We start from the raw sequence: 23557 nt of genomic DNA, 5'->3' as shown, positions 1-23557 counted from the left end.
GAGACCACTCCTAACAAGGGAGTTGCTGGGGATTAAAAGTTGGTTCTGCCTTATCTATATCTGCTACTGCCTGCTGTAAGAAGACTCACTCAGTGAAGGGTTTCTGGAAGGGTACCTGCCATGTACCCTGGAGAATGTGATAGCAGGTTGTCATTCATGGTATATGCAGTTGGTAGAGGAAGTTTCTTAGCAAAGTGAAAAAGGAAGAGATTTATTACGGAGAGCTCACAGGCGTTATCTACTCAAATCAAATAGATGGCACCCTATATTTATACCCTATATTTATTTCTTTGCACCGCTTGATATCTATTTCCTTTAAACACTAGTGACTAATTTCTTTATCTCACACGGGTCCTTGGATGCCACCATTTGTTGACCTTAGAGCTTCATTCTGAACTTGGGTGTCTCCACCAGATAGATACTGAAAGGAAAAGCAGTCCCCTCCCTCTCCCCTTTCCTTTCCAATGACTTTTTCTTCCCCAATGATCCCTACTAACATCAACCATAAGATTTGAGGAAAATCAAAAGTATCTTATAAAGCCATTTGACAAATATTTACATAGGACCCACAATGTCTTGAGCATCTTACTAGTCACAGGGTGCAGTAGTGCACATGGGGAGCTGGCAAACCACTGGTAAATAATAATAGCTTATAGGAATGGAACCAAGGGTTTACTCTTGTTAGGCACTGTTCTTAGTATGCATTATCCCATTTCAATCTCATGGAGGTAGCTATTATTATTATCCCCATTTTACAGATGAGAAAACTGAGGATTGCCCAAAGTCACACAACAAGGAATGGGCAGAACTGGGACTTGAAGGCAGAGCTGTCTGATGTCACACATTTAACCACACATATATCTTCTCTTTCTCTCTCACAGCTTCTCACGAGGTAGAACTTTAGAGCCTGGTGTGTTTGTGGCTGGAGCATAGCAGCTCTTCTACAACTTTGCTGTAGTTTCTACTGAATATTTTGGTTTGCAAATATAAAGGATTCTCTGAAGCACAACCTTAAACAAAGTGTGGTAGACAGCTGGGATAGGAAAACTGCAGACAGAAAAATGTGGCCGGATGCTCTGGGGGCGGGCGGCAGCGATGTTCGCCCAGGTGGCTCCAAAGAGAGGAAGCGGTGACGCATTGAGGTAAGAGGGCTGATAGATGAAACCACATGGACCCCATGACAGAGTGGAAGCAGGGTGCCTTAAATATTGTAGGGTGTGCTTTTATCAGGTTATGAGAATGCAGTTGGGATACAGGTTTGCTTTCTCTTGCCTGTATCATGGGAGTGATGATTCAGATAAATTTAAAAATTACTTTATCCTGAAGTATGTCTGATGTGAAGAGGCTTAAATAATATCTTAGGATTAAGAGTCAGGAGACCTAAATTATTGTTCGGATACACTTAGTTTAGGTGTGTGATCTTTTGCAAGTCCCTCAACTTCTCTCATTGTAGGTTTCTTCCCTTTTAACACAAGGGAGTTGGGTTACTGAACTGCAAGAACTTTTCTAGCTCTAGACTGCTCTGATTGTCTCTAGCACTGGAAATTTAGACACAATTAGAAGGCACGTTTCTAGCCCTTTAGACCTACACTGCCTAACTTAGTAGGCACACGTGGCCATGGAACACTTGAGATGTGGCTAACATGACTAAATTTTCAATCTTATTTCATTGTCATTAAATTTAGAGTAAGAAACTGATACCCTATTTAGTTATTGAAAAACTTTATTTATTTTTGAGACAGAGTCTCGCTTTGTCGCCCAAGCTGGAGTGCAGTGGCACACGATCTCGGCCGACTGCAACCTCTGCCTCCTGGGTTCAAGTGATTCTCCTGCCTCAGCCTACCAAGTTGCTGGGATCATAGGAAGCTGCCAACATGCCTGACTAATTTTTGTATTTTTAGTAGAGACGGGGTTTCACCATGTTGGCCAGGCTGGTCTTGAACTCCTGACCTCAAATGATCCACCCGCCTTGGACTCCCAAAGTGCTAGGATTACAGACATGAGCCACTGCACCTGGTGTGAAAAACTTTAGTATGTTCAAAACAACTTAGGAATGTGAATCTGCTTTTTGCAACAGTAAATTTTGTGAAATGTAAATACAGATTAAGTGTTTCCGATGAAAATTTGGCATACAAATTGGGACATGCTGTAAGTATAAAATACACACCAAATTTAAGACAATATTTAAAAAGGAAGTAAAATAATTTTTATTTTACTATAAATATTATTTTAAAATAAAGGAAGTCTCAATAATTATGTTGATTACATGTTGAAATGACAATGTTTTAGAAATACTGGGTTAAATAAAATGTTAAAATTAATTTTATCTATGTACTTTAAAAAATATGACTACTAGAGGCCGGGCGCGGTGGCTCACGCCTGTAATCCCAGCACTTTGGGAGGCCGAGGCGGGCGGATCACGAGGTCAGGAGATCGAGACCATTCTGGCTAACATGGTGAAACCCCGTCTCTACTAAAAAATACAAAAAACTAGCCGGGCGAGGTGGCGGGCGCCCGTAGTCCCAGCTACTCGGGAGGCTGAGGCAGGAGAATGGCGTGAACCTGGGAGGCGGAGCTTGCAGTGAGCTGAGATCCGGCCACAGCACTCCAGCCTGAGTGACAGAGCAAGACTCCGTCTCAAAAAAAAAAAAAAAAAAAAAATCTGACTACTAGAATATTCACCAATGTGCATGGCATTTCTTCTGGGTAGCTTTTACAGGACAGGTTATACGCTATAAACTGCAGTGAGTGGTTGGATTGGCATAGTGGCCCTAGTTGAACATGGATGTTTTGGAGAGGAAAACTGTGTCACCCTTTAAAGAAGACACTTGTACCAGTCTGAGTTATTATTCTCATCAGACAAAACATGCCCCAATTACCTTTGCTAATAGTGTTTCAAGAGAGTCAGGGAATGTGAGGTCTCTTAGAGTCTCTCGTTCTCAGTGCTTTCAAAATTGCAATTTGTTGTAGGTACCATGGGTAAATGCACTGTGACATCTCCATCTGAATACACTCACCATTCCTACCTCCAGAGAGGGGATCTGTTTGGAGGAGCCTGTCTCCATTCAGTGAGCACCCCTGTTGGGTGGGGGGTTGAGCCACACCCCTTCAGAGGCTGTTGGCCTTGCCTGTGTCTGGCTACCTTTAGCCTGGCCACAGGTTTCTGGTGCATTCAGTTCTAGACAGGTCGTAGAGCTTGTTCTGCCTTTTCCACATAAATTCTTCAGAAGGAGGGTGTGTCAGTGGCTAGAGTTTTGAGTTTGAGGCCTTCTTCTTTGGGCAAAACCCTCCTTTTCTGCATCTATAGGGAATAAACATGGAATCAGTGAGAGTCACTTTCCTGATCATTATGTGGTCAGTATGAGGTGACTGACTTGGTGTGACTGGGGAAGGTCCCTTCCCTGGACAGAATATGGTAAGTGTCTTGCCATTACCAGAGAGGATCGCCTGCCCTGGCCACGTGTGGTAAGCCACTTGCGGTGACTGGGAAGGATCACTCCTAGTCAGTGTGTGATTACTAACCTGGAGTGATCCGGGAGGACCACTGCATTTGTTTGCTCGGGCTGTCATAACAAATACCACAGAGCAGACGGCTTTAACAACAGACAGTTCTGGAGGCTAGAGGCCCTTGATCAAGATATCAACAGGTCTTGTTTCTTCTGAGACCTCTCTGCTTGCTTTGCAAATGGCCACCTTCTTGTTATGTCCTCACAGGGTTGACCCTTAGTCAGTGTTGTATGTGTCCTAATTTATTCTTATCAGGACACCGGTCATCTTGGATCAGGGGCCACTCATCTCGTTTTACCTTAATTACTTCTTTAAAGGTCCTATCTCCACATACGGTCATACTCTGAGTTCCTGAGGGTTAGAATTTCAATGTATGAACTGGAAAAGAACACAACTGAGCCCATAACAACTATCATCCATGGTCGGACTGTGTCATTCAAGGAAGGTCAACTTAATGAACTGTGTGGTCAGAGGCAATGACCACAGAATGAACATCAGCTCACCTGGAGATTTCCTACTTGAGGGAACGAGAGCAAGAACATAATCTCTGACATGGTTACGAATGAGTTTAGGTAAATGAGGTGGATGGAGGAATGTGTTGACTTCTGAATTTTCCTGCAAGGCCACAGATGTGCTGTCTCCTCCTCAGCACCATGAATTCCTTGTTTCTTGAACCACAGTGCCTGAGACCAAGTAAGTGCAGTTGAATGTCCTTGGGATAGTGTGATAAATCCTAGTTAACAAATCTGACATCAGGCACAAGGGTTAACAACCTATTTAGAGTCGTAAAAGAAACACAAACTATCAGCCCTGCACCAAAGAACATAAGGCAGAGGTGATCAGGCTGGGAAGAGAAAGTAGGAATCAGCAGAGTTCTGATTCCTGAAGAGGGTAACCTTCTTAAAGTCTGAAACTGATGAACAGGTGTGGATGAGGAGGATGGTGATAAGCTGGAGCTAAGGCAGAAGCAGGAAAATGCAAGACATGACAATATCCCTAGGAGGCTGGTTGATTACAGCAGAGGTATTGTGACCAAGAGGACTGGCTTACAGTGGTGCCAGAGAGAGAAAAGTCTGTGTCTAGGTGTGAAGTGATGTGGGACTGGATTCCTGACAGGGAGGATGGGGTGAGTGTGAGAAGGTTGCCAAAAGCTGGCAATTGATGAAATGTTGAAATTAAGGAGGTCCAAAGTTAAACACACAACCCCAAAACCCACCATAATGATGTAATCCTGTGACCACCATGAGGTTACTAGTTTTGGTACTGGTGCTGAGACCTCTGGAATGCAACACCTATGTTCATGAAAGAAAAGATGGAAACAGTCTCATTGCTTACGGATTCTTAGACCCCAGAAAAGTTAATTCCAGTGTGTGGCATTTTGTTTATTTTCATCCTAACTTTAGGCTTCTCTAGTCAGCCCAATTGTTAGCAACGAGACATTAGATAGATGGAAGCAATATTCTTCATTTGACAAGGTTTAGGGGCAAGACATTATTAAACCGGGATGAGTTAACGTAAGTAACAACAAACAGACTTCATAAAAAGGGCTGTGATGTATTCGATACCTTTTTCTTGGGGAAAATGCAGTGGGAAAGGGAAACAGCTAGCTTCATAGGAATTTGCTTGGGTTGGTGGGATAGAACAAGAAAACCTGTCCTTTATATGTTAACTGAGCATTAAGTCTTTTGAAAGCAAAAGGACGACTCCACTCCCAGTATCTTTTCCCAAGGAAGGGTTTTCTGCAATTATCTTAAATGTCCTCTGAAAGCAATGCTAGATTACATAACTAATCCCATATATGTATGAGTATGTGTGTATCCTATACATATAAACTAGGATTATATATCTATGTAAAACATTTGTGTCTTTTACAGAACTTTGAAAATTTCCCCTGTCTTCAAAGGGTAACAGATCTTGAGTACGTTGCTGAGGGCTTTCATCTTTTTCCTTGGCACCATATATGCAAAATCGGTTATTCAGCCTATTGGGACCTTCCCTACATTGCCTTCAGTCAATGCCTCAGAAGGGACACCATTCGCGACAGCAGACTTTAGCAGTGGGGTCCGGGTTCCATAAATCCCCAACTGATGTTGACGCTCCGAGGAACCTCTGCCAAGTTGAAGAAAACTGGGTTCTCCACTTAGAAGGTAGGTTCAGGTCCTAAGGAAGATTCCCAGGAAGAGTCAGAAAATAGGTCTCTGGTAGGCACTGAAGTTTGGTAACTAGTTGCAGGCAGCTGGGATTTTGCGGCTTCCTTCTCCCGGGTCTCCGGATATTCACACCTCTCGACTGACCTCTCTGAAGGTAGGAAGGAGTGCACCCAGCAGGAGCTCCAGCCCTGCGTGCCTCCTCTGCAGCGCCGCCCCTCCGCCCCTCCGCCCCTCCCTCGCGGCAGCCCCGGTGCGTCCCACCTGCGCCGCCACGCCGCTGCGCCTCCCCGCCCCGCCTGGGGCCGGCCTGGAGCCGCACCCTCTCACCGCCGGGCCCCGCCCCGTACACGCGCCCCCGGCCGGTCCCCCGCCCCTCCCGTCACGTGACAGACCCACCCTCCGCACGCGCTCCGATTGGCTCTCCCGACCTAGGGGGAGGGATCTGGCGAACCGCGATGCTCCAGACGCGGCTGCAGTTTTCAAACCGCAACTGCAAGCTTCGGTAGTTCACTCCGCTGCCGTCGCCGGGAGTCACTTCACGGAAAGCCAAGTCACAACCGTCGGCCCTTGTCTGGAAAAGTAAAAGTGGGTCCTGCCACGTTCGGAGCTCCCTGGCGCCTCGCCCGGCTGGAGCTAGAGAACTCGTCCTGTGGCGGCCCCCGGCGTGGGGCGGGACAGCGGCCCCCTCGTGGGGGCAGTCCCGGGAGAACCTGCAGCGGCCGGAGCGGTCAGTGTCCTGCGGGATTGGCGGGTGGGCTCGGGGCTGCCACGGAACCAGCCCCCTCGGTGCAGAGACCTGGAACGTGAGGAAGGAGGAGCCGAGGAGCGTTTAGGCGGTGCGGGGGGTTCCAGGATCCCTTCGGATCCCCGGCTTGGCTGAGAGGGGCTCAGACTCCGTCGCCGCTCAGGTGGCCGATTGCTGCTGGCGCCTCTCCGCGTTGCGGCTGGAGTCCCGGTTCCCTGTGGTTCGGCGCCGGGAGCGGCCGGCGATCCTCCCACCACCCTCCTCAGCCCGGGCGCGTGTCTGTGTCTGTGCGTGTCCGTGTGTCCCCGTGCGCCCTCCATCCGGCCGGCCCGGGCTCTCCCCGGGTCGCGCCAGGCAGGGCCGCCTTCGTGGCGGGCTCGCGCGGGTCCCTTCCACAGCACGGCCACGCGGTCACCCTTGCCTCTCCCGAGTCCCAGCTGCGGCGTGGGCACGGGGCGCGTTCCCATCGAACTCGTGGTCGCGTCCAGCTAGCTCCCAGCTGTCTTTAGTCTAGAGAAAGTTCGTGCTCATCTTATGGGACGTTTTCAGTTACTGCTTGGGAACAGTGTTTTAAAACCAGCGAGAGAGCAAGACGGGCTACAGCTGTTTCCGTGATTTTTTCAGCGATCTGATTTTTACTTTGATGCCTTGTAACCCACTTAGTGTGCACGACTCATCCTCAAACTATACGACTACTGGATGCCAACGATTTTTGACATTTACCCAGGCTCTTTGTTTTATTGTAGGGAAAAGCGTTTCATTTGAATTCCCTCCGAGGGAGTAGAGACAAAGTTGAAAGAGGCTTTATAGCAGCTGGTAGCTGGCATTAGTTTCTGTCTGGACTAGAGGCACTCTGACATCAATTTGGAAATTGGAGTTAAGAAACAAAATACGTTTTTAAAACCATAATACTGATCAGATTTCACTAATATTTGAACACATGAGGACTGTGTATCACATTCACCGATTGTTTTGTCGACGTAATGTTTACATCTGTGGTGCTAATGATAAGCTGAACCTTGCCAGGGACGTTTGACGTGTGTGACGTGTGGCCACTTTACGTTTTCAAGTCTATGAGAATGTCTGCGCGGAGACAGCGTAGCCCTGTAGAAATGAGTGGCAGCGTTTTTGAACCCAGCAGCACAATTTTATTAAAGGAAAATATAATAAACTTACTTTCTCATTGATAACACTTTTTTAGTTTTATGGTGAACTGCTCAGAAGTAATTTTCAACAAGTGCTCATTTTATAAATATTAGACCGTATACCCGTAGGATTGTGTATTTTTTTAAAAAAAAAAAACTGGTCCATAGAAGCAGTGCAAAAGTTTTACACTCTTCTCCCTCGGATCCTCCTCCTCGGAGCAGATGCTCAATTAAATTTTTTTCTAGTATCTTAATAATTGGAGGCATGAATAGATGTTTTATTTTTGAGATACATATTGTACATTTTAGATCACTTTTTTCTAAAGTAGGGATCCAAAATTGAGGTGAAATATATTTGCTTACTTGGCAAGACTTTTTAAAAGTAGAATTTCTGTAATTGGAGACCATCCTTTTTTGTGTGTGGATAGAATGGTTGCAGTTTATCTTGGGATCATTGATTGGTGAATTACAATTTGGTTAAGATAGAATCCGTTTTTAGGAAGTAGGAGGCTTGACTAATCGCTGTGTTAGCATATGAGTAACAAATTTGAAGAAGATACAAGCATTTTTATGGCGGACGTTTCTAGTCAGATAATTTTATTTTTAAGCTTGCACTGTTTTACTGCTGTTAAGTGAACATTTTAACATGTTTTAAAGCTCTTTGATAATTATAAGGGAGAATTTCCTTATCAGAATATTTTTGTTTTAATTTTAGAGACACCAGAAATCAAGGAAATCAGTTAATGACACTTTCACTTAATCCTTAAATTGTCCCCAAATTGCATGCATAATATATTGTAATTCACATTTTCTGTGTGTAAGATTGTCAGTTAAGAATAGTATTCTGGCCGGGCGCAGTGGCTCACGCCTTGTTGGGAGGCCGAGGCGCGCGGATCATGAGGTCAGGAGTTCGAGACCAGCCTGACCAATATGGTGAAACCCCGTCTGTACTAAAAATACAAAAATTAGCTGGGCATTGTGGCGCGTGCCTGTAGTCCCAGCTACTCAGGAGGCTGAGGCAGAAGAGTTGCTTGACCCGGGAAGCGGAGGTTGCAGTGAGCGGAGATCATGCCACTGCACTCCAGCCTGGGCGACAGAGCGAGACTCTGTCTCAAATAAAATAAAATAAAATAAAAAAGAATGGTATTCCTAGGCTTACTACTTTTCAAGGATACTGATTGATTCTTCTTTTTGTAAAGAAATCTTTTGCACTGTATGGGTATTTGTTTTGTCAAAAACATTAGCAATCATTTATCTACTACCTTTCCACTTAGGAAAACTTCAAATGTCAGTTGCTTTAGTTTTTCATCATATTGATGACAAAATTCAGTGATTTTATGTTTAAGTACTGTAGTTTGTATTCTATGCTGGACTGTTATCAAAGGCTATTTCTTTGAATATTTCAATTAAGAAATGTTCTTACAAAGTTACAAACACGTATTTTTATCTAACTATGTTGTAATGTTGCAATTTTCAAGGCATACTTAATTAAAAGTTTTTTATTATCCTTTTCCCAGAACATTTAACCTCAAACTTCAGTGCCATTTAAAAGATGTATATTAGTTTCTTTTAATATTTATATGCATTATATTTTGGTTCATTCCTGACCCTTTGCAATTACTCCAAAAGAGTGTGTAGTGATACTCTAAGCATTGAAAATTTTTAACAGTGAGATGGTAATTTCCTCTTTAATTCTTAAAGGATCAGATTCCATTTTGCATTGTAATAGTTACTGAATAAATAGTACTTCAGCGGTGCTGTTAAGGAAACAATATTTTACAACAGAAACCTAATTTTCCATCTTGTGAATGACAAGCACCATGCATTTGTTGCCCACCCCCGCATCACCCACTCTATTTCCGTTTTTCAACGTCTTGTCCTGGTTCACAATTACAGGGTTTAATTCTTTTTCTGGAGGTGGGAAGACACAGCATTAGGCCTCAGGGTCTTGGCACAGAATCAGGCCTAGGAGTCATTACCTGACTCTTCAGCCCTTGGATAGTATATACTAGAATAGTTGGATTAGAGTTAGTTTAGCTGACTTTCTATTGTGATTTTTAGAGGATTAAATTTATGAATTATATTTTCTGTTCAAAATATTTTTAAAAACAAAACCTGTTAACAGAATACACATAAGGAATCTCTTCCTTGAAATTGAAAATCATCATAATTTCCGTCTTGATACCAATACTTCTAATCAGTGACTAATTAAAAACAAATACTTCTGCCACACCAGGTGAAAGTTCTTCCTTTACTTTTGATGGACGCTAAATCTCTTTTTCGGTTTCCTAGGGAACGCTTGCTAGCAGTAAATGCCTTAAACGCCTATGTAGAAAGGAGTTGCTTCCCTTACAATCTTGGGGCTTACTTTGCTTCCTATTGCCTTTCCAATTTACTTCGTGAAGATCTAGACTTATCAGTGATAAATCCTGATAGGACACTTACCTGAATTTCCTGATTTGTGGTAGCTCCTAAAAGAGTGATGTTCTTAACTGCAGTAGGTATTTGTATTAATAGCTTGTATTAAAAACAAGTAGCCGCCTTGTCTGGAAACAGTGGAAAAACAAAAGGTCTATTGGCATTACGTTATAGTATATGACAAAATCAGTTTATCTGTGTGTCCAGACTTTGTGGCTACCTGTTTAGAACTGACATTTTGTAAGTGCAATTTAAAATAGTTACTTTATTTGTCCAAATACTGAATTAAGCAGAGACTAGCTGCATTCAGAGGTCCAGTACTGTAAATTCAAGATGGATCTCAAGTTCTCCTAATCCCTCAAAGACATGAGATGTACGTACAGTTTCTTTTTGCTCTATCTGATAATTCTGACAATTCAGTTTATCAAACATTTTTTAAATTCCTACCGGGTGGCAGATACCATGCTGGTTGCTTAGGCACAAAAGTAAAAGGATGCTGCCCTTTAAACACTAAACAGAACTGTAATCTAACATGTTACATTTTGAGGTAAGGAAGTATGCCAAGGGTCCTCTTATTTGAAACATAAAGGAGAAGCATTTAAATCAACCTGTGGTTTTTAGGCAAAGCTTCCTGGGGGAGAGGCCATTCTGTGTTGAGTTATGAAGGATGTGTAAGAAGAGTTAGCCATTTAAGGAAAGTAGAAAGGCTTTTTCAAGCAAAGAAGTATAACAAAGATGTGGTGACAAAATATGAAATATGAGTGCCTCAGGAAATGTAGCTGGTGTATACTTGGCCTCAGAGGCCTTTATGTGTCATGCTGTAAGTACTTGAAAGCTGCTTCTACTGGGGAGCTAATGAAGGAATCAAAACAGACAATTTGATTTTCTAAATGTCTTTATTATTATATACTCTATTTTTTTAAAACTTATTTGATAATTTTGAAGTAAATATCATGATAAATACTTTTTTAAATAGAGCTAGAGGTTTGTAGACATAGTCTTGCTTTTGTTCACGTCACACTTGCTTTCTGCATTCAAGTAAGTGAAGGCCCAGGTCAAGCCTAACATTTGCTTCTTTTCCTTCCTTCACTGATCTACTTCTAAATTCTTATGGCAATTATTATAATGAGAATTAATGAAAAAAATCTTTAAAAATAAGTGAGATACCATTATTTTTAGTAGCACTATGTGATTAAAAGCTTAATTGTGTCTTACCTTCTATTACACTTTTTATAGGATCTAATCGTGCCTATAAACGTGTATACACATGCATATAAATTTACTTACCAGATCCCTTAAGATTTTTTTTAACCGGTATAACCTGATAAAATGTTATGTAATGGACTTCAAATGGAGTGAGACGTATTGGTAATTTAGAATCAGTTATAGGTATATGAAGTGTGGTAGAAGACAAGAAAAGGCCTGAGAATAGTTGGAGTTAAAGAGAATTTGGTGGGAAATTTAGGAAGATACAAGAAGGAGCGACAGAGAACTGACTGATAACCTGCATGTACCTTATATGAAGGGCAACCAGATGTTTGTGGAGGGCTTGGTGGACAAAGGTGACATTCATGCTCCACTATATGCAAAATTGGCTAAAGGAGAGGAAATGGCAAAATATCTTGGCTCTGACATTTGGTTCCAATGCAGTAAATAAAAGGAAAATGAATTTAAGAAATGCTTAATGGATGCCTAAAGCAGCTTATGATGTAGGTATATTTCCAATAAGTAGATGAACTTATGAGGAAATTGGTACCCATATTGATCTTTCAGAACAATGGAAAAAAATCAGTGAAACTCAGCACTATCAGAACTAAGAAGATACACAAATAGTTAAAACAGAAAACAAAAATGCTTTTAAGAATTAAGTTTAGACTATGTTGGGATGAGAATTTTGTACATGGAAATGGTACAGCTATCCAACAATGGCAGGGAACTGCAGGGAGAGTATTTTTGGGTAGAATGTTAATTTTGTTTTGTGGAACAATAATGATATGCCCTGGTGACTTGCATTGTACCTGTGTCAGTGGACGTGAGTTCAGCATCTTTTACGTTTTAATCCTTGCAGCACTGGAAGATAGATTCTTTTATCATCCATACTTTAGAGGCAGCACAATCGAAACTTTCTTCACTAGTAAACAGGGAAATGCGAAGTAAATCGCAACAAAATTCCATTTCACCTTCATCACGCTAGAATAGCCAAAATTGAAAGTCTGAATTGGGCAAGTATTGTCAAAGTAGTGATAAACTGTCCCATCCAGTGCTAGTGGGAGTGTAAACTGGAGGTGGAAAAAAGGGGCTGTGTCTAACATGTTTTATTCTTAATTTAAATGAAATATGACCAAGTAATAAGATTGGAAAGTAAATGTTTGTATATGGTGTTCCTTATATTTGAAATATTACATGTTTTGTTTTCTTTTTAAATAACTGTGTTGCCACAGATCAGGTGACTTAACAGAAGTGTATTTTCTCAACAATTCTGGAGGCTAGAAATCTGGGATCAGGGTGTGTGCGGGGTTGGTTTCTTCTGAGGCCTGCCCTCTTGTCTTGTAGATGGCGGTCTTCTCCTAGTGTGTTCACATAGTCTTTCCTGTGTGTGTCTGTGTCCTAACTGGTCCACTTTAATGACCTCATTTTAACTTAATCGCCTTTTTAAAGGCCCCATCTCCAAAGGTAGTAACATTATGAGATACAGGGGTTAGGGTTTTTCAACTTAGGAATTTAGGGGAGGACACAATTCAGCCAATAACAATAACAAAGTTAAATAATTTAATTAAAGTCTCATAGCTGGTATGATGGATGAATGGAATTCAGACCCAGGTGTCTTTCAGTCTAAAGGTTATTCTCAGAATGCTACATTATGACCCTCCTAGAGATGTACCCCAAAACTGGTTAGAGCTTTGTTTCCCCAAAGACTAAGAGATGTAGAGACAACAATTTTACTATCTGGTTGTGTGAAAGCTGTAATTTTAATTTAATTTAATTTTTTGAGACAAGGTCTCCATCTGTCACCCAGGCTGAACTGCAGTGACGCATTCATAATTTGAGAATAACACCAAAAAGAGAAAATGTAGAAACTGAAAACACTGAACTCTAATGACACTGCTTTTTGGCCTAGTAGAATATAGTTGGCATTTGAATTTAGGAAGATAAAGAACAGTACATGTAAGTAGAAAATAGGAAATAAAGGTGGCAGAGAAGGAACAAATGCTTAGCAGGAGGGTGCTAAAAGAATAATACTTGATATTTTATTAAGTAGGCATAGCAGTAAGTCATAAGTGTCTTGAAATATAGTATCTGTTATTGTTTTATGAATGCAATTAACATAATAGTTTTGATAACACTGAATGCATGTAAACATCAAAAATTTCCAGATATATATATGAGCTTCAGATACAGAACTTCAGAATAAAGCTTTATGTATAGATTAGTCACTCCTCCAACAAAATTATTGAGCACTTCATACATAGCAGGCTCTGTGCTAGGTGCTGTCAAAGGAGGGACTCGTAAGACCTTTGAGAGTTTCTGAGTTTAGTACTGAAACTAGCCAATCCATGGAAAAAGTTCTGTGTCTTGTAGTCCTTCACATCAGTAATATAACTCACAGTATGTGCATTTACCACCAAATTTCTTTAGCCATGTGAAAATAAGTTTAAAATGAATAATTATTACCTTGTTGTATTAAATTACCTATTATGTGAAGCCTATAACTTTATTTATTTATTTATTTATTTATTTATTTATTTATTTATTTTTTATGAGATAAGGTCTCGCTCTGTTGCCCAAACTGAACTGCAGTAGCACATTCATAGCTCACTGCAACCTCAAACTTCTGGGCTCAAGTGATGCTTCTGCCTCAGCCTCCCAAGGAGCTGGGACTACAGGTGCGAGCCACTACACCCAGTTAATGTTTAAATATTTTCATAGAGATGGAGTCTCGCTGTGTTGCCAGCACTGGTCTTGAACGTCTGGCCTCAAGTGATCCTCCTGCCTCAGCCTCCCAAAGTGCTGGGATTACAGGCGTGCACCACCGTGTCCAGCTGAAACCTCTATAACTTTAAAGAATGGAGTTTTATGACGAAACTAAGTGATTGTTGGTGTTATAATTTTATCATAACTATTTTTTTTTAATTGAGAGAACTTTCACAGTAGTTTTATTCTGAAATGAAGTCAGTAACTTCGTTCAAGTGCCACAGTGTTACTGGGTTATGTGTGTGCTTTTTGTTTTTTCCTCCTGGGTAGAATGTGCTCTTTAAATCTTTTTTTTTTTTTTTAGTTGTATTTTATAGCTATATTTGGAGCTGTGTAATGTAATGCACATCCTGCCCGAGATAACATCTTTTCTCTGTCTTCTCTTTTTTTGCATAGGTAAAAATAAGTGACTAAAGAAGCAGACCTAGGAATCACCTAATATGTCGAGGAGGAGATTTGATTGCCGAAGTATTTCAGGCCTGCTAACTACAACTCCTCAAACTCCAATGAAAATGGAAAACTTTAATAATTTCTATATGCTTACATCTAAAGAGCTAGGGAGGTAAGAAAACCATATGATGTGTATGCCATCTAAATTCAAATTTTGGATTTGTGTTTTTATAATTCTATAAAACTCACTTTGGGATCATTATTTAACAATGATTAGGAAGGAAAGCTGTCATCTCTGTTGCTATTACCCAGGGTCTAGTCATAACTGACTTGAAAACCAAATCTGAGGAGGGTTTAGTGAACTTACATCATACATCCTACCTAGCCTCAGAGCCTCTGATAGGAGGTCTCTGTCCTTATGTGAGGCTGTGCATGGGAAGAGGCAGCTCAGCATAGTGGACTGCTGAGTTCAAGTCTGGACTCCACTATTTACTAGATGTGTAACTTCAACTAAATAACTGTACCTCTTTTTTTAAATTTTTATTTGTGGCGGGATCTCACTCTGTTGCTCAAGCTGGGGTGCAGTGACATGTTCTTGGCTCACTGCAACCTCCTGTCTCCTGGGCTGAAGGGATCTCCCACCTCAGCCTCCTAAGTAGCTGGGACGACAGGCACACACCACCACACTGGGCTGGTTTTTTGTAGAGACAGGGTTTCGCCATGTTGCCCAGACTGGTCTGCAGCTCCTGAGTTCAAGCAATCCTCTGGCCATGGCCTCCCGAAGTGCTGAGATAACAGGTGTGAGCCCCTGCGCCCTGCCTACTGTACCTCTTAGTGCTGTCGTTTCCTCATCTGAAAAGTAGGGGTGAAGGTAATTGTGTCTATCTTATATGGTTGTTATGAGAATTAAGTTAGTTAATATTTGTAAAGTGCCTAGAACAATGCTCTGTAAGTTTTTGTTAAATGAAATATTTTTTTAAATTCCTAGGATATTGTGTTTGGCTTAAAAAAAAAAAAAAAAAAGAATAGGGAGATTCTCCCCCATCTCCTAAGTTGAACAGAAAGAATGAATTCATATTTCGTAGTCTGATTCTATGTCACAACAAATGAGTGTTTTATAAGTAAAAGCCTTTACAAATTATTTTCCCTTAACCAGTGTATAAACTCTGTATGACCAAGAGTGACATGATATTATGAAACCATTCTGTACTACCATTTTAATATATGTAAAGTTATAAAAGATATACCAAGTTATTTAAGTTATACATTCAGCATCTTTTGAGCTTTAAATTAAAGGTGCTTCATGAAGGGTTGGAAGATGGTGATCATTATGTATCTTCAGTTTGATTTTAGTTCTGCAGGTAGATGTTTTGTCGTATGTTAAATGGTTTACTAAGTCCATGTTTGTGTTGATAAATGTGCAGCAAAACAGTGTGATTGATTTTTATCTTTGAAAATCTCAATGTGAAAAGAAAAGTTGACTGAATCATGAAAGGTAATTTCATTCTTGGTGGCCTTTTACCTTAAGGGCAGAGGCAAGTCCTGGCTTTTTCACGTTGCAGATGTTGGATGCAGCCTTTCTTTTGCAAAATAAGAATTGTAATATCTGGCCAGGCGTGGTGACTCACGCCTGTAATCCCAGCACTTTGGGAGGCTGAGGCGGGTGGACCAGAGGTCAGGAGTTCGAGACCAGCCTGGCCAACATAGTGAAACCCTGTCTCTACTGAAAATACAAAATTAGCCAGGCATGATTGTGTGTGCTTGTAGTCCCAGCTACTGGGGAGGCTGAGGCAGGAGAATCACTTGGACCCGGCAGGTGAAGGTTGCAGTGAGCCAATATCACACTACTGCACTACAGCTTGGGCAACACTGGGAGACTTTGTCTCAAAAAAAAAAAAAAAAGAATTATAATATCTAACTCATTGACCAAGAATTAAATGTAAAAGCACATTTCATAATACCTGGCATACTAATTTAATGTGCAAAATGTTTGGGTGTTTTAATGGTGTATTACAAGATACAGTTTTTAGAACCTTTTAAAATGTTTTTAAGAAATTTTTCTAAATCTTAATTACTTCACTTTGCATTATAATAGGAAGAAGAAAGGTTTTTTTTTCTTTCTTTTTTTTTTTTTTAAGTTTCCTGTATCTTACATAGAACCATAGAATCTCTGCATTGGAAAGACTTCAGTGGTCCGTGGTCTTACTAGTACAATGTTTGTATGCAGTGCAGCAATCTTTCCTATAATTTCCCCAGCAAACTGTTATCCGGCCTCAGTTTGAATGCTTCAGCGACGGGGAAGTGAATATTATGCAAGGTCTTGAACAGTACACACAACAAAAGGCAATTTATTTTCTATTTTTCTGAGTTACTATTTGATGAGTAAATTTACTTACATTTTTTAAATTAACTTTTCAAAATTGAGGACATTATAGGAGCTTAGAAGTCTATAAAGTATTTTTGCTTTGAGGGCTTTGGACAATTTAAACTTTGAGGACAATACTAATAATTCTAAATTGCTTTATAAATGAAGTGCCATCATAAATAAAGTTGAATTAGGCATAGTTTTTAGAATTTTAGATCAAAAACTCATGATAGAATTTGATTAAAACTAATTTAGATTGATTGCTAAATATGAAAGAGACCAAGTAACATCTTTCTTTTGAATTGATATGGGCTAATGAGTCACATGGTAAATATTGATATGTTTAATTATTAGATCTTGATAAATTAGAAATCATGACTTTTCATCTGCCAAGAATGTACTGAAAGTTCTTTCAATATTGTTACCAATTTTAATATCCTATACTTTTGTGAAATGGAAATGAGAATCATAATCATTTCTTCTGAGATTTGCACATTTTGAAAGTTACCTTTCTAAATCAACTTTTTAATTTCAGAGTGTTAGTGTTTAATAATTCATTTTCCTTTAGCAAACTAAAGGAAATTATGTAAAAGTTAACAGTTCATTTTTTACTATTCTCAAAAAACTTGCATTGTTCCTGTTTTTTAACATGTTGGGTAAGTTTTTTCTACCCCTCCCCCAACTGAGGCAAAGGTTTCATAGGACTTCTTGTGGTTAGAAGGGTGAGGCAGATTCAGAAATAAACGTCAGCTTCCTTTGTGGCTTACGCTCCCGCCTCCTTTCACATTTTATTGTGTATTCTAGAATGCAGAAGGAGAATGCAGAAGGGTAACTACTAGACCTTTTCACTGCTGGGAAATCTAGTTAGCCTTGCCTTTTTAGGGTATGACTTAAGGATTATTTTTAAATGCTTTAACTTTTCTTAAATGTTTCAATTACATTTGGTATAGAAACATATTTTAAAGATCATTTTTTATACTTTTAAACTATAATTAGCATTTTAGAACAGAAAACAAATATTTGGGTTTTTTTCCTAAGTCATCTGATAGTTATGGTAAAAATATCTACCTTCATAGCATATAAATGAATATATAATATACACACACACACATATATATATAATTTTATTGGAATCTCAAACTTTTAAGGAATACAAACACTTTAAGTACAGGATACAGAATAGCACAGTATGTGGTATTATAGTGGATACATATTTCTGGCGTTCATTCAACAGATATTTCACTTCCTATTATATGTTAATGAACTGTAGATTTTATAATTACTGTAATAATTAGGACAGACATGGTCCCTGCCCTCATGGAGCTTTTACTTAGTGGTGAATGTTGACAAATAAATAAATCATTATCCACATCATGTGGTCACCTTTGCCCTGGATTAATGAGTGCTGTACTTGCTTAAGAAGGCCTCTTGGGCCGGGTGCAGTGGCTCATGCCTGTAAAATTTCAACACTTTGGGAGGCTGAGGCAGGAGAATCGCTTGAGCCCAGGAGTTTGAAACCAGCCTGGGCAACCTAGGGAGAGATACTGTCTGTACAAATTATGTAAAAAATTAGCCAGGAGTGGTGGTGCGTGCCTGTGGTCCCAGCTACACAGGAGGCTGAAGTAAGAGGATCTTCTGAGCCTGGGAGGTTGAGGCTGCGGTGAGCTGAGATCCTAACACTGCACTCCAGCCTGGGTGATAGAGTTGAGACCCTATCTCAAAAACAAACAAACAAACAAACAAAAAACCCTCTTGGTAATACCTGGAACGATTAGATAAGAAGTGTTATTTAATTTTGTTCTTTGTTTCTGGGAGAATTCTGGCTTGTAGATATAATAAATAATAAAATTATTGCAGAACTGAATTGTCACAAGCGCTACTTTAAACTGTTTTTTCAGATGCCCAGTTTTCTTGGCTAACTGGTTTCTGTTTCCTAAATTTTACAAGTGAATTTTTTTATAAAACCCAAAATTTCCTTCCTGTTTTAGACAAGTTTTTGCTTCGAAATCTAAGTAAGAATTGATAGAAGCAAGTGAGTTACACTTCTTTAACAATTTTTTTTTTTTTTGAGACAGAGTCTTGCTCTGTCCCCCAGGCTGGAGTGCAGTGATGCGATCTCGGCTCACTGCAACCTCCATCTCCCGGATTCAAGTGATTCTCCTGCCTCAGGTTCCTGAGTAGCTGGGATTACAGGCACATGCCACCAGGCCCGGCTAATTTTTTGTATTTTTAGTAGAGATGGGATTTCACCGTGTTAGTCAGGATGGTCTTGATCTCCTGACCTCGGAATCTGCGCACCTCAGCCTCCCACAGTGCTGGGATTACAGGCGTGAGCCACCGTGCCCGGCCCAACAAAATTATTTTAAAGGGAGGAATTGTTTTATAGTGATTAGAACAGAAAATTAGGAATTCACATTTCACAGTTTATTCTTGGGGCTCCGATTCCATTTATGACCTTTCATGAGGTATTTAATCTTATTCTGACTGAGTTTATCCAGGATAAAACATATGAAACACCAATGATTGAATATAAAGTAAAGGGACTAATTTTTGTGTGTGTGTGCTCATTGAAACCCATCAATTTGTATTCCTTCTGCATACCATGAAAAAATATTTTATAGTTAAACATTCTCAAATCTTAAAACTGCTTTCAAAGAATCAGGTTTTTATATGCAGATTTATTTAGTTGATATATTAATATATTTTGATAAATGTAGAAGAGTGAAATTATAGTTTGATTTCCAGTACTTTTCGTTAGCACCAATTTTGAGGAAATTTGGGTAATAAAAAGTAGGAATCTTTGTTATCTTGACCTTCGCAAATAGCTAGTAAAATACAGTCAAGCAATTTAGTCCCACAGTTTCCACCCGGTACCCCCTAAACACCAAGTTTTGTTTTCCATGCTAAGAGTCTGATAGACTGTGTTAGAAATATATTGAAGGGAATTGGGGCAAGAGGAGTTCTGGAGCAAACATTGCTTCCTGAAGATCTTTTATTTATACCTGATTTGTTAGTATCAGAAACCAGAGAGTAATTCAAAATTTAAGGTAGAGGTTCTTAATTTCAGATCCCATATACTCAGCCTTACAAGGTTTATGGATGGGCTTTAGGATCTGAAAACCCTCTGGAATTATATGTAAAATGTCCTATTTAAGGGCTTGTGTACATTTTTCTGGGTAGGCAGTCAATAGAATAGCTTTTATTAGTTTCCCAAAATAATCCTTGACTCAGAATAGCTTTAGGCCATTGTGAAAATAAATTTTGGGCAACTGTAGACTTACAGTACACGCATATGCCGATAGAAATGAATTTTCGGTGTCTTTAAATTTTGGCAGAGGTTACTAAGCACTGCCATTGGAGAGAGCTAAAAGCATACTTCTTTCTAAAATGATAAACATGACCTTAATGGGTGTGCTTGTACTAGCTGTTGATAACCATTATTTTCTTAGTTTATCATGAAGTATCTTTGAATATTTTCTGAGGGACACATATACCTTAGTTATCTGTTACAGGCTTCAAAGACTACTGAGCATTACTAAGAGATATATTGCTAAAACAATTGACAATTGTGATAGAAAGTTTCGACGGTGCTAAAAATTGATTGTGTTAAAAGGAAAAGTTACTAATAAAATTAAATAAGTCAAATACCCATTTTTTGCATTCACTTTAATTTCTTATAATTGAAGGTAAGCTATTCTAATTACAGAGTTAATGTGATACCCTATGAAGGGTACAGGTTTTGGAAATAGACCTGAGTTTAAATCTTTACCTTGACTAAATTACATATCTTCTCTGAGGTGTGAAGAACAGGAGAGCGTTTATTATATAGGATTGTTGTGATACTTAAACACAATAATTTATACCAAGAGCAGAGCATGGCATTGAGTTGGCATGCAAATGAGATTATTTCCCTGCAATGATAATGTATCTTTTTTTTTTTTTTTTTTTTTTGAGACAGTCTCACTCTGTCACCCAGGCTAGAGTACAGTGGTGTGATCTTGGCTCACTGCAACTTCTGCCTTCCGAGTTCAATAGATTCTCCTGCCTCAACCTCCTGCGTAGCTGGGATCACAGGCATGCGCCACAACGGCTGGCTAATTTTTGTATTTTTAGTAGAGACAGGGTTTTGCCATGTTGGCCAGGCTGGTCTTGAACTCCTGACCTCACGTGATCTGCCTGCCTTGGCCTCCCAAGATAATGTATCATTTTAATAGTGAAGAATAAATATAATTCTGTCTTATCCTGTTGTTATTGTTTGCCATTTGCCTTTGTAAGTGATAGCACTATACATTTTATAAAAGTACATACGATACTTGATTCAATTTAGAGAACAAAGATAAGTTCCTAATTGCACAGATATTTCAAAGAATTGACTTTAAGTTGTAGGTATAACAGAATCTGTAATATACTAACTTTGTTCTCTGCAGAAAAATTAAAATTGATTGTTCTCATCTTCCCCCAGAGGAAAATTTGCTGTGGTTAGACAATGTATATCAAAATCTACTGGCCAAGAATATGCTGCAAAATTTCTAAAAAAGAGAAGAAGAGGACAGGATTGTCGAGCAGAGATTTTACACGAGATTGCTGTGCTTGAATTGGCAAAGTCTTGTCCCCGAGTTATTAATCTTCATGAGGTCTATGAAAATACAAGTGAAATCATTTTGATATTGGAATAGTAAGTATATGCTAAATGGTACCTATTTTAATTGGTATGATAAGATGATTAAAATATCAAGAATAGGAATGATAAAAGTGTGACAAGAACTTGTAAAGATTCCTGTTAATAAAATGTAAAAGGGACCTAATTTATATTCAGATATTTTCATAAGACTAAATGTACAACCTCAATCACATACACAAAAACTAACAGCACAGAATAAACGACAAACACAACATTTGAGGACTGTGGAGAAGGGAATATACATTATTTTGTTAATGGCTGATTGATTAAATTTTTCTGGAACACAATCTGATGGGCCGATAGAATTGAAGTAATTTGTATATTTTCTTCATCTATTTGAAAAATACCTTCAAGAAAATAAGGAGAATGGAAAGTTAAACGGCATAAAACTATGCTTAGTACATTGTTTGTTAAAGAAATACATTTAGTATGTGTAATGTGTAAAGCACTATGTTAGTTGTAGCAATAAGAAATAAATATATCTCTTGCCACAAGTCTGTGAAAAAGTGAGAACACCCCAGTATTCTACAGTTCACCAGGTGATAGGGGTAGAGGATTGTTAAGGTAACTGGTTTGTTACCGAGTATATTGACACGTGACTCTTACAGAGTGCCTTTGCTGCATGGTTGTCTGACACGTTTATTCTGAGTGTGTAAAATGCGTTTGAACATCTGCGACAATTGGAAGAGATCAGCTAGATTTATGTTTAGTATGCCTTAGGTGCCAATAGTTTTTAATAAGGTAAATCTATTTTATGGTAAACTACGAAGAGGTAAATGTTTATTTTAGTAAAAAAACGTATTGCTAACTATAGTAATTCTTTTTAGTAACTAACTTGCATCATTGCCTTTTTAAATTTAAAGGTATATTAACCTTATTTTTGTATTTAGTTATTTTAAAATTAATGTTTTTGTTCCACCAAATAGATTGGCTGGAATCAACTTGTGAATGAAAATGAAGATTTTGCAAAATGTTCAACTGACAAGTAGTTCATTTAAGAACGAATACTGTGTACATTTCCCAGAACCATATTAAGGCGTGTTATATAGCACTTTCAAAATAAATCAGAATTGCAGAAAAGGCCAAGATACTAGCAATATGATTTCATTTTTCATACATTTTATAATTGCTTTTGTCAAAGATTCTTCAGCTGACCTTTGAAAATTACCTACTTGCATAACATCTGCATGTTTGAAGTGTTTCAAAAGTAGCTAACATTTGTCAAAAACAGTAGTAGAATACTAGGTTTAGAGGATGAATATACATAAGAACATTGATTACTTTCATAAAATCCTCTTTTGGGGGTTCATCCAAACAGCAGCGACAAAATACATCGGAAAGATTTGAGACATTTTATGGATGGACCTTGTTCATACTCCGGAAAATTGACCCAGGTACCTTACCCAGTCAACTGGGAGAACTTACTGATCTCTATACCTCTGGCTGAAATGCAGCAAGCACTCAGAAAATGTTTAAGTAGATCAATGTGTTAAATTTCTTACCAGAGTGACTAAGACCCACCAAAATTTATTGCTAGGACTTCGGCTTCGTTACTATGCCTTCTGCTTTTGGGCCGGCATTGTCACATTTAGTAGTCTCAGTTGAAGGTAAACATTTAATCAGGTTTAGTTGTTTTAGTAGTGTGGCATAATTTTTATATGGTGAAAATAAAATGGTGGAATCTTTTTTTTGTTTTTGTTTTTGTTTTTTTGAGACAGAGTCTTGCTCTGTCACCCAGGCTGGAGTGCAGTGGCATGATCTCTGCTCACTACAAGCTCCCCCTCCCGGGTTCACGCCGTTCTCCTGCCTCAGCCTCCCGAGTAGCTGGGACTACAGGCACCCACCACCACGCCCGGCTAGTTTTTTGTATTTTTAGTAGAGACGGGGTTTCACCATGTTAGCCAGGATGGTCTCGATCTCCTGACCTCGTGATCCGCCCACCTCGGCCTCCCAAAGTCCTGGGATTACAGGCATGAGCCACCGCGCCTGGCCTGAATCTTTAATAACTATCACCCAGTCAATTCTGTCCTTAAATCATCCTACACACTTTTTCTTCCCCAACTCTTATTTTACAAAATTTCAAATATATAGAAAAGTTGAAAAAATAGTACAATTAACATCCTTATAATCTTCACTTTTAGTCACCAGTCGTTGGCATTTTGCCACATTTACTGAACCATTTGA

At 39.4% G+C, this 23557-nt stretch overlaps 1 protein-coding gene across 4 annotated transcripts in view; it reads left to right on the top strand.

Moving 5' to 3' along the window:
• The first annotated feature begins 864 nt into the window (after positions 1–864).
• The window catches only part of STK17B (serine/threonine kinase 17b), a 42983-nt gene continuing 20290 nt past the window's right edge, over positions 865–23557 (top strand). Inside the window, exons 1-5 of one of the 4 annotated variants that reach the window (XM_025405206.1) lie at positions 6746–6921; positions 11491–11674; positions 12034–12187; positions 14334–14499; positions 21155–21367. In XM_025405206.1, coding sequence (XP_025260991.1) covers positions 14378–14499; positions 21155–21367 — 335 coding nt within the window. In that variant the 5' untranslated portion in view covers positions 6746–6921; positions 11491–11674; positions 12034–12187; positions 14334–14377. Of the gene's footprint in view, positions 1143–6092; positions 6385–6745; positions 6922–11490; positions 11675–12033; positions 12188–13292; positions 14500–21154; positions 21368–23557 lie in introns of those variants that run through there. The other 3 variants (XM_025405205.1, XM_025405204.1, XM_025405207.1) reach the window with 3 other exon arrangements.

Source organism: Theropithecus gelada, chromosome 12, assembly GCF_003255815.1.
Source record: "Theropithecus gelada isolate Dixy chromosome 12, Tgel_1.0, whole genome shotgun sequence".
Classification (NCBI taxonomy): Eukaryota; Metazoa; Chordata; class Mammalia; order Primates; family Cercopithecidae; genus Theropithecus; species Theropithecus gelada.
This window is presented reverse-complemented; position numbering and strand designations above follow the sequence as displayed.